General features: G+C 38.3%; 1 protein-coding gene across 1 annotated transcript; it reads left to right on the top strand.

The window, feature by feature from the left end:
- Window positions 1-440: 440 nt before the first annotated feature.
- LOC142511060 (uncharacterized) lies at window positions 441-884 on the top strand. The gene has a single exon (XM_075619635.1). The coding sequence runs from the start codon at window positions 441-443 to the stop codon at window positions 882-884; it is 444 nt and encodes a 147-aa protein (XP_075475750.1).
- Window positions 885-12,809: the final 11,925 nt, after the last annotated feature.

The raw sequence follows: 12,809 nt of genomic DNA, 5'->3' as shown, positions 1-12,809 counted from the left end.
CCGGGGGATGCTACGACATTAACAGCGTGCAGCGTCCGCTGTCACATGGACAATGTCCTTAGCTACTGTAAGCAGACGCTTTTTGCTGTGTCCACTAATATTGCTAGTGGCATTTTGCATTACTCTTGTACCACACCAGCCAAAAAAAAAAAATATCAGATTAAAATCCTGAAATGTGTCCCAAGATGTGAAAAACCCAATGGTATCTAACCAAATCACACAAAATGGATGCCACATTCTTAACTATTCCAAGCCTAATAAAACAATCATCACACAAGCTATCCATTTGCTTCGTCTTCTATAGTTTCTTTATCAACCTTCAACTCACCTAATTGTAGAAGCACGAGAATCTTATGAATGGAAAACAACTGTATAAGTAGTGGGAAGGCATTTCGTCAACATCAACTACGTTTGTTGTTCATCAACTAACCAGGGGAAACATGGATACCGCCTCCATCAATCTCAAGTTACTAATGTTCCTTATCCTTCTGACGCTTCACCCAAACGCAGAGAGCCAATGGGTTCCGCTTCCCCCGAAGACATCACCGTCTACAGATGCCGCCCCTTCACCGCTCTGCGCATCTCAGTTGGCGTTGGTGAGCCACGCCTGCACGTTGGTGGTTTATACACCGTCTTCCCCGCCATCCGTGGACACGTTACGGCACCACCACGAACACAGATACTCGAGGCGTCGACCCGTGGAGGACGTGCCGGCTGAGACGAAGTGCTGCCGGTGGCTAAAGGAGGTGGATGATGTGTGCGTGTGTGACCTGCTGGTGCACTTGCCTCCGTTCTTGACGAATCCAGTGCACAGTTACACCATTGTTATAGATGATACGTGTGATGTTACTTTTAATTGCGGGTCAAAATTTGTGCATGCATGATTCATAATACATGTCTGAATCCTAGTTTGCGTTTTCGAATTCATCTTCTTTTTTTTTTAATTAATGAATGGATACAACCGAGAATCGACTTTGTTCGTAAATTATTAATTTGAAGAAAAAAAAATCAAATGTATGTGTCCCTGAATTAATCAACCAGAAATTTCTTTGGATTGTTAATTCTTATAATCGGTCCTGATTTGATTTATCTTGAAACTTTCCAAGAAATTAAGAATATGTCTATTGTGAGACGAGACGGGTCAATCCTACCGATATTCACAATAAAAACTATTACTTTTAGAATAAAAATTAATATTTTTTCATGGATGACCAAAATAAGAGATCCGTCTCACAAAATACGACCCATGAGACCGTCTCACACAAGTTTTTGCTTGAAATTAATTGGAAACTTATGAACAAATTAAAGCTTTTTTATAAACCAAGGATATTTGTTATATATATATATATATATATATATATATATGCATGTTTATAACCCAGAATTTGCTAAAATGTACCCTTTTTAATTTTATTCTATTTTTTAAAATAATTTAATTATGATTTATGGGTTACTTGAATAATTCTTATAACAAAAGTTTTTTGTATGATATTTTTAGAGACGTGCAAAGGATGTATTTAATTACTATTATTATATATGATGCTGTCGGAAAACTTAGCTAAATACCCAAAAACATCTCCCAATTATTATTTTCTCTAAAAATATTCCATTCTAATATTTTCCATCCTCAAAACACAATTACCGCAATCTCGCAAAATTTTCTCCAAAATATCATCTACTCATTTTGTTAATAAATTATTTACTACACTAGACACGTGTCAATAAAAAAGCAGATTTTCAGAATTACTCGTTAGTTTGAATCTAATGAATTTATAGCACGCAATTGATCATATATAGACTACACACGTACGACAAAATTATTTTATTATAATTAAACGTATTAATTATGAGCGATTAGTTCAATCAAAATTGTTATTATAAAAAATAAAATAATAACTAATAGCATCGTTTGACACAAAATTTTCGAGCTCGATTCGAAGTTCGAAAATTTTGCAACTTTTTTGCTCGAATTTGGTTGAATTATAGCTCGAGTTTGAGTTCTGCTCGAAAGATTCGAACATGTTCACGAATTATTTGAATTATTACTCGAAAATAAGTACTCGAAAGGCTCGAAATTTATTTATTTAGTATATTATTATATTATATTAATGATACTAAAGCTCGCGAGCGACCCACGAAACCAAACAAAAAAATTTGTGATTGATTTCGACATGAAAAAACGTTCAAACATGTTCGAGTTCAGCTAGAATTCAATAGTTCGAATACAACTCAAATATTTTTCAAGTCAGTTTAAAAAACTCGTGAACCGACTTGATTTGTTACACCTCTAAGCACAGGCATGTCATGTGTCACAATACCGGTTTTAAAATAAAAGCAACAAAAAATTTGACCCTTGACCCATGTGACTAGATAAAAATGGATGCGAAATATGTGGACAATTCCACCGAGTCGTGTTATATTCTTTCAAGAAAAGGTTCTCCTTGGCTCTGGAAATATCTGCTAAAATGAGATCATTAGTGGGGCGCCAGATGGTAATCTGGCGTAACCATCCTGACGCTCCAGTCAATATTTTTCAAAGAAAGTGCATATTTAATCAATTATAAAATTGTCTTTACAACGTAGATTTTTAAAACGATAAAAATATGCGGAATCATTTACAACGGGAAATAAAATACTTAAATAAGCGAAAAATAAAATAAACTTCTTGATTCATCTTATTATCAAGCCCAAAACTGATCTTGTTCATCTTCCTCGATTTCCTCTTCTGACTTATCTGGAAGGGTAAAATAACGGGTGAGTGATATGACCGTCTCTCAATAAGTGGGGGCTGTTCGACTAGAAGAAAGAGAGTGGGAATTTCTATTTATAGGAACTTCTTAGAAAAGCAACAAAGACGAGACTAGTTTCAAGCGGAATCCGAATAAAGACAGAGCTATAACCGGAGAAGTTTCGACATCGGAAACTAATTAGTGCGTAGGCAGCATTGCGCCGTCTCTTGTAGCCTTTTATAGATAAAATTTTAGTGTTGACTAATCCAAAAAGGAAGTCACCAATCGACCAGACCTACTTCCAATCTCAGCAAACAAAGTCAACGTTCGATCACATACATAAAAAAATACACATGATCTTCGAACAAAATCATATCATGCATAACATATTGCATATCATATATCATAAGCATAAACATAAACATAACTTGGTCTAGGCATTGAGATTTATCTACATTCCATGGTTTACTGATTCAGTCACTAATTTTTACTTCTCTAAAGGAACGATGCCGTATAACTATACATGTCAAAATGGGCTAGCAGGGCGGGCCAGCCCGCCACCCGCCGCAACCCGCCATTAGGCGGGGCGGGGCGGGCCAGTGGCGGGCCTCTAAATGGCCAACCCAGCCCAACCCACCTTGGGGCGCGGGTTAGGCGGGACAACCCGCTTATTATTTTTTTTAAAAAAAATACTGAACAATATTAAAATAAACATAGAAGAAAAATATATTTCAGTCAAATAGTTTCATAAAAACTTAAAAACATTGAAATAAGACATTAAAAGCATACAACAATCAACATAATCCATAAAAAAATAAAATGCTTATTCTAATTCACACAAGATTTCATCATACACATGTACTAAAAATTAACTCATGTAATATCACCAACCGTAAATACAATGAAACCTTTAAATGTGAATTCCAAATCTTTTTTAGTATACACTTTCTCCAGTTTCTTAAGGGTTTGTCATCACAAGAAAACAAAAATTAACGATTTTAAGGGTTTGTCCGCACAAGGCACCTAGCTCTTACCATCCACATTTTCTTAAAAAGTGAGAAACATTGGAAGATAACACAAAGTCGAGAAAACAGACGGATGCAAATTTCAAAAAATATTATGTGTTCAACAATACACATAATTACTTTATTTACTATATTATTTCGATAATTCTGGATTAATTCGAGTTAAACATTAAAAAAAGGGAGGAGACTAGAGAGTATAACATCTTCAAAAAAAATAGAAGCATAGAGATTTTATCATATTGATTGAAGTTAGGCACATGAGAAAAAATAAGGAAGAAATAGGAATTTTTATATAAAACTTAAAAATATAAAATTCCACCCTAATTTGGCGGGCCAGCCCGTTTGGCCCGCCTCCAAACGGGCTGCTATTTTATCAACCCAACCCGCTCAATTTTTATGGCGGGGCGGGCCGACCCGACGGGCCTGACCCAATTTGACAAGCCTACATATAACAATTACAATCCCACCCGACTGCATGTGAATCTAAAGTTTTTATTAAAATGTTTATTTAATGATTTTTAAATGCATGTTTATGACATGAATATGTGCTTTTTATTTCATGAATTACTAGATTTCATTTAACTAGGTTTTTAGCAGTATTCCACGCTCGAACGAGGAACAGAGATCGGGAACAGTTAAGGAAAAATGTTTTTATTAAATAAATATTTTAAATTATTTAATATATGGTGAATTTTTGTGGAATTTTCGAAAATGGGTTTTTAAGGTATTTTTACGCATTGAGTCGTATTTTAAAGCAGTAGGCGATTTTTTGCAAAGCGGATGACTTTTTGAGGGTTCGGGTAATATTTTTCAAAATGAATTTAAACGAAATATTTTACAAGTGTGTTATTGTGCTTGGTGGGCCTATTTTATTATATTTTGGGCCTAGACTCCTACTCATCCTCATTAATTTTAATTATGGGTCCATTATATACTTATTATAATATCAAACCCTACCCCCAAAACCCTAATCTCTTCTCACCACACACACACTCGGCCGCACCACACAAAGTCCAGTAGCCTCTCGTGAGTTCCAGCAGCATCCTTGCTCCACTTTCTCAAGAGATTTTCATAGAAACTCCATCCCGTCTCTCTGGTGTTCGTCCCTCGCTCCGTTGGTCATCGTTTTGCATACGTTTTTGCATTAAGGCACGCCATATACCCATTTTTCTCATCAATCACATCAAATTTTGTATGTTGAATGTTTATGCATGATATTTTATCGATCTACCGTTATGAACCGAATTTACACGGCTTTTACACAAAAAATATGAGGTTTCTTCACTTGATTTCTCACGTTTATGGTTATGGTTGAAGGGGCTGCCAGCTTTGTTGGCGGGGGACGATTTATAGAAGGTTTAGAGGAGTTCTAAGTGTTGAGACCGTAGCTGGATTGTGTTGGTATGAGAATCGATCGATTCCCCTGTTCGTGACCGGTTTTGGAGAGTTTGGGCGGTTCATGTATTCAAGGGCATGGGGTTGAGGTCATGGCTGGGGCAGTGCAGGAAGGTTTGGTTGTGGTCTAGGATAGGTTGGTTCGAGTCTAGTCCAAGTCGAGTGAGCGTATGATGGTTTGGATTTGAGGTGGAAAATTAGGGTTTATGCCCGCAGGATTAGCCCCGCTGCGCTGCCCTTTCAGCGCCTCAGCGCTTGAGCTTCGGCTCTTGTAGCACCTCAGCGTTGATGCATGGCGCCTAGGCGCTTACAAGCGCCGCAACGCTACTCATCCAGCGCCTAGGCGCTAGTCCTGCACTTGAGAGTATTTGATTTTGATGAGCATGATTTGTTTTGGGTTTTGATATGTCATTATGTTCAAGGTTGTTGACAGTTTAATTGGGTTATATAGGGTTTGGTTAGGAGCCTTTGAAATATGGTTTAAGTTTGGTTAAGTTCAGAGTAAAACGAGGACTCCGATCTAAGTTTTAAGCGAATTATAGAAGTTAAGATTTGAGCTCGAGTTTACGTCTAAAAAATGGTTACAAATATGTTTTTAAGGCGTTCAATAAGTGTGATTAGGAACAGGTCAGTTTTGCAACTAAGTACGTTTGTAATCCTGGTAGTGCCCTGACAACTGTTCATGCATATTTAAAATGTATATGTTGATATTGAACATTGATTTTTTTATTAATGTTAGAAACACGTTGCATGCTTGGTTTTAAGGAAATATATGTATATGCATGAGTTTTACATGTGATGAATATGATGACATGTTTCCGAAAGAAGTTAGTTGGTTGTGACTAATACGAACACAAACACGAACACGTAAGGCAAAGCTTAGTTGATGGGTAAAACTGTCACTGATGTTCCCGCCTCCGGGTACCGCGGTTATACATAAATGAATCCATCGACTTAGATCTAATACGAAAGTCAAAACTAATCATCTGAATTCAATAATGAAAAATGAACACGCATATGTTGATATGATATGACATGATTTGAAACGATTATGTTTACGCTTATATTTATACTTTTGAAGATAATGAAAATTATATTGATTACAGTACTTTTTACTGTTGCTTGATATGTATTTGTACTTGTTATTACGGTTCAGGAGTGTTGAGTCTTTAGGCTCATTAGGTGTGATTGATGTAGGTGATCACGAGGATGTGGAGAATGGAGACGCTAAAGATTGAGTAGGTAGAGCTGGGGGTGCACATAATAACCCGAGGACCTTGCATTTTTCCGCATATTATGTGTGAGAACCTGAAATTCCAGCAGTAGCAGCAGCTAGCAAATTTCAGCAGAAGCTAACAATTCCAGCAGCAACTTAGATTTCAGAAGATGGTATTTTCCAGCAGACAAAATCCAGCAGACAGAATCCAGCAGCAGAAGAGTTCAGTAGCGAGATTCCAGTAGATAGCTACTGGTTCTGCTCAGGACTTGTAATTGAAGCATTTAACATGGAATAAAGACTGTTAATGGCATATTATGGTCATTAATTGGAAGGCTAACAGTCAGATTTTGGCCTATAAATAGCACCCTCAATCTCTGAAATTGATGTTACCAAAATCTTGAGTTATCACTTGAAATTAAAGCTAAGAGAGTGCATTTTTCGAAGCTGTAAAATCCAATAGCGAGGCAAGCATATTTTCAGACTTCAACCGAAATTCTTTAAGCAAATTACGGTAAGTGGGCTATGTATAAATATCTTGAAATCGGTTTGACAATTCCTATTTTAAGTATTTTTGATTTCTGATTTTTGAAGCACTGAAACTTAGTGAACTAATGGTAGGAATATATATTCTGAACATTACTGATTACTGATTACTGGCCTCACCCCTTAGAGGAGAGAACATATAGGGGACTGACATCAGTTTAGCCATGAAATTCACGAACGTGCTCAGTGCTTACTTGTTAAATTACTGATTACTGATTACTGATTTCGGAATACTGAATACTGATTTCTGTTATGAAAATAAGAATTTCTGTATATTATTCATATTACTGTTTCTGTATGAAAATGTTTTCGAAAACTGGGAGTTATTCCCGCCTCCGCTTACTGAGTGACAACCATATCACTCACCCACCAAATCCATCTCAGATAAGAGCGATGAAGAATTGTTAGAAGAAGAAGAACAACATCAGTTCTGGGGCTGGTGAAGAAGACCATTATTTTTCTCAGTTCTTATTTATGTAATTAGATTCCGCTGCATCTGTTAAGACAGTATTATGTTCGGTTTTACATTTCCGCTGTAAAACATTTGAGTTTGTACCAGACATTGGGATATTCAGTATTTATGAATAAAAAGACTGGTTTCTGAATTTTGTACTTCTGAGGCTTGTTGTTTTCGAATGTAAATTTGAGAGCAACGTCGGTGTCGACCATCCCCCGTCTCGGGGCGTGACATTGAAGTGGTATCAGAGCAAATCAGGTTTCATATTCTGGGGAGGAGGAACTAGAAATAATAAGTTCTTATAGACTTCTGAAAATAAGTCCTGAAAGTTACTGAGATAGACTACTGAAAATAAACTACTGTAATAGACTACTGAAAATAAGCTACTGTAATAGACTACTGAAATAAGTAGAAAAAAAAATATTTTAGTAGGCCAAAATCAGTAGGCCAAAATCGGTAGATCGGAACCAGTAGACCGGAACCAGCAGATAACAAAAAAACAGTAGTATTAAAACCAGTAGTCTGGGACCAGAACCAGCAGATAGAAATCAGTAGATCTGAATGCAGAAGACCTGGTCATTAGACTTGGAATGCAGCAGACTAGTTCCAACAGTGCTGAAAAGCAGCAGACAGTGCTGGAAAAGCAACAAACTGATTGTAGTAGCATCAGAATTGCAGTAGACTGCGAATTCCAGCAAGCGCATGCAGTAGACTTTGCAAATGGCATGGAAGTTGAGGTGTTTTTCGCGCAAACTTCAAACGGCCATAACTTTTGATCAAGAAGGAATTTTTACTATTAAAAGTATGCGTTGGAAAGCTCTCGACGAGGAGAACCTAACCTAGAATCAAAATTTTGTTCCAGCACCACCGACGAACCCCAAAATCTTTCGTTTAGATAGGGATATCATGATTTCCGCAAAAATTTTCAAATTTTTGAAATTTTGAGGAATTTTCATTTCCAAACGGTTCATTATTTTTGCACCAAATTTGGTAAGCTTCATGTTCATAATGTGAAGTATTTTTAGTAAATTTTTCACGAAATTCTGAGACAGAAAATTTTTGAGCTATTTCTTCTATTAAAGGTATAGGCAGTACTGATTTTATTCATTCCAGTATTCGTCTATAACTCGACCTGTATTCTTGAGATCAATTCTGAACATTCTCTTCCATGTTTTGGATGTAGGATATGATTGACCAGAGTAATTACATTAAGAGCTTAGAGAGGAATCTAGAGAAACTCAAGGAACATAACTACTGCCTAGAGCTGGACAAAGATGAATTAGAGCGTCGAGCAGAACACTTAAGAGGTGATGTTCAACTTTATGCTCATTATCTGCATGAGGCAGAAGAGAGAAATAGGAGAACTCAAGAAGAGTTTGAAACCTCCCAAGAGACTGTGGCAGAGTTCATCGAGTTACGTGATACATTAGTTGAGAAGATCCAAATACTCAAGGATCAAAATCACCAACTAGTGCACCAGCATAACCAGTATAGTGAACAGACTGATGCTCAGATTCAAGAGCTGCAGGACAATGTTGAAGTTCTTAGCGACCAGAATGCAGTTCTGCATGGTCCTATTGAACATCTAGAAGCAGTAATAGCCAACCATGAAGACGAACCTGAGGAGGATTCCGAAGAAGATGAAGAAGTCGAAGAGGATCCTATGGATTGGGATTAGGAGAAGTGATAGATTAGACATTAAGTAGTAGCTTTTTGTAATAGCACTTGTTCTATTTGCATTTTGTTAGCATTTTCAAAGGTTATTTGTAATTGCACTTTCTTGATAAATCAATAAAAATTTATTTCTATCCATTGGTTTCATATTTAATTTTGAGCAATTACTCAATCATTTTGCTTCCTTTGTTTAGTCTCTATTGTGCCATCAACCTTAGAACTTTCTTAATTATAGGAAATGGACGGACAACCAGTTAGAAACAATCGCAATCCTTGATATGGAAACCGCAACAACAACCGCAATGATGAAGATGCACAACAACCCCCACAACCACCACCAGCAGTTGGCCTCAGTCAGGTGGACTTGATGGCTATAGCCACGATTGTGGCAACCACGCTACAAGGGTTAGTGAACCCTAATGCTAACCAGTCACCGCCACCACCTCCAGCTCAGAATGGGGCTAAGCAGCATTATGAGTCCCTCCGAAGAGCAAGAGTCCTTAACTTCGATGGAAGCTCCGATCCTGAAGTCGGACAGAATTGGATGAAGGATGTGGAGAACCATCTTCGACTACTTGAGGTTCCACAAGGGATCAAGATAGATGTGATTACACCTTTTCTTGTGGATAAAACAGCCAAATGGTGGAAAGGAGTCTCACCAGCTATGGTAAGGGCGGGACCTATCACTTGGCAAAGGTTCCGAGAGGCTTTTCTGAAGCAGTACTTCCCGACAGCAGTTCGAGTGCAGAAGCTGTCAGAATTTGAAAGCTTGGTTCAAGAACCAAACATGACAGTGGTGGAGTATTCATCCAAGTTCCGCTCATTGGGAACTTACTCACCAACCATCATGGGAGACGAGGCCTTGAAGATGCATCGCTTCAAGAAGGGATTGAACAGCCATATTCAATCTGCCCTTGCCGTTATCGAGCCCAACATTTTTGATGAATTGATGGGAGCCGCCATCAGGGCTGAGAATGACATCAAGAGGCGTGAAGGTGAGAACAAACTCAAACGTCCTCAATCAAGTCAATACCAATCGGGCCAACAATTCAAGAGGCATAGGTTTTCAAGCAATCAATTCACCAGTGCTCCAGCTAAAGGAACCACTTCTTCTCCGTCAACCAAAGAAGGAGTCAAGTGCCAAAATTGTGGGTTCACTCACACTGATGAATGCCGTAAGAATTCTGGAGCTTGTTTCCGTTTGGAAAGATGGGCCACTGCATTGCTCAATGTCCTTTTCCAGATCTAAGGGATGGTCCAGCAGGCAGAAAAACTCCAAACAAGCCTAAGGAGAACAAGCCAAATGCTCGAGTCTATGCTATTACTCAAGAAGAGGCTGACAACTCAAATGATGTCGTAGCAGGTACCATTATAATCAATGATATGCCTGCGTATGTGTTATTTGATTGTGGTGCTACACATTCATTCATGTCTAAGAGATTTGCCAAGAAGTTAGGAGCTAAGCCTGATAACTTAGAAGAACCATATAGAGTAGAAACTCCTGCAAACCGAATTTTAGAAACTCGCACTCTATATCGGGATATTAGTGTTCTCATAGAAGATCAGAATTTCAAGGCAAACCTAATTCAACTAAACATAGTGGAATTCGATGTAATTCTTGGAATGGATTGGTTAGCCAAGAATCATGCTTTAGTAGACTGCCATGGAAAGACGGTAACCATCCAAACTCCACACCAAGAGAAACTTTTATTTCATGGTAAGACAAAAGAACGAAAGACTCTTCTTTCTGCTTCTCAAACTTGGAAAGCCATGAAAAGTGGAGAAAAAGTTTACTTAGCTATAGGTAAAGAAAGAAACCACACTTACGCTAGAAGAGATTCCAGTAGTACAAGAGTTTCCGGATGTATTTCCTGAAGAACTCCCTGGCGAACTTCCTGACCGCGAAGTAGAATTTGAGATTAATTTAGTGCCCAATGCTACACCAATCTCAAAAGCACCATACCGAATGGCTCCGGAAGAGTGGAAAGAACTCAAAGAACAACTTCAAGAATTGTTGGATAAGAAGCAAATCCGACCAAGTGCATCTCTGTGGGGAGCTCCTGTACTATTTGTTAAAAAGAAGGATGGAAGCATGAGATTATGTATCGATTACAGAGAACTGAATAAGATCACAATCAAGAATAAATACCCACTTCCAAGGATAGATGACTTGTTTGACCAACTCAAGGAGCTACGGTCTTTTCCAAGCTCGACTTAAGGTCAGGCTACCACCAACTCAAGGTCAAGACGGACGATATTCCGAAGACAGCCTTCCGAACAAGGTATGGACATTATGAGTTCATGGTGATGCCGTTCGGATTAACAAATGCTCCGGCAGTATTCATGGATCTCATGAATAGAGTGTTTAAACCGTTTCTTGACAAGTTTGTTGTGGTATTCATCGACGACATTCTAGTGTATTCGTCAAGCGAAGAAGACCACAAAGAACATCTACGCCTAACCCTCCAGACGCTGAGAGAAAAAGAACTGTACGCCAAGTTCAAGAAATGCGAATTTTGGCTAGAGAGCGTCACATTCTTAGGACACATAATATCAGCAGCAGGAGTATCTGTGGACCCTAAGAAAGTAGAGGCAATATCAGATTGGCCTAGACCAAAGAATGTGACAGAAATTCGAAACTTCTTGGGACTACCAGGCTATTATCGAAAATTTTTTGAAGGATTATCTTCAATAGCCATACCCCTCACCAAGCTCACACAGAAGAACTCTAAATTTCAATGGAGTGAAGATTGTGAGAAAAGCTTCGAGACTTTGAAGAAAAAGCTCACCTCCACGCCAGTGTTGGTATTACCTATGGAAGGCAAGGACTTCACCATCTACAATGATGCGTCTCAAGGAGGTTTAGGATGTGTACTCATGCAAGAGGGAAGGGTGATTGCATACGCGTCAAGGCAGTTAAAGCCGTATGAACAGAATTACCCAACACATGACCTCGAGCTTGCAGCATTGATATTTGCACTGAAGATTTGGAGATAATATTTATATGGTGCTAGATGTGAGATATTCACCGATCATCAAAGCCTCAAGTATTTGTTCACTCAAAAAGAACTAAATATGAGACAAAGACGGTAGATTGAACTCATGAAAGATTACGACTTGATGATAAACTACCATCCAGGCAAAGCCAACAAGGTAGCAGATGCTTTAAGTCGAAAGAATATGAGTAACGTGATCCTGACATCACTTTCAGCACAACCATGTCTTCGAGAGACAATCAAGATAAGTCAAGATAGAGATTCCGCTTTGGTGAAACTAAAAGAGCAAGCTAAAGAAGGGAAATCACCAGATTTCGAGACGGATAACAAAGGAATCTTGTGGATGAAAGGACGATTGTGCGTACCAGACATCGATAACCTTCGACAAGAAGTAATATCTGAGGCACATAAGTCGAAATTTTCAGTCCATCCTGGCAGTAGCAAGATGTACAAAGACTTGAAGAAAAATTTCTGGTGGAGTGGAATGAAGAAGGACGTGGCAATATTTGTTTCTAAATGTCACGTGTGCCAACAAGTCAAAGAAGAACACCAGAGACCTGGTGGACTTCTTCAACCATTAGGAATCCCGGAATAGAAATGGGAACATATTTCCATGGATTTTGTAGTTGGTATACCCAAGTCGAGACAAGGTCATGATAGAATATGGATAATCTTAGATAGACTCACGAAATCTGCGCATTTCTTACTTGTAACGCCCCGAAAATTTAAAGGTCCACGCGAACCACATGCATACGAATTATTAAATTCCTT

The sequence above is a fragment of the Primulina tabacum genome, chromosome 1 (assembly GCF_025594145.1).
Source record: "Primulina tabacum isolate GXHZ01 chromosome 1, ASM2559414v2, whole genome shotgun sequence".
In the NCBI taxonomy this organism is placed as follows: domain Eukaryota; kingdom Viridiplantae; phylum Streptophyta; class Magnoliopsida; order Lamiales; family Gesneriaceae; genus Primulina; species Primulina tabacum.
This window is presented reverse-complemented; position numbering and strand designations above follow the sequence as displayed.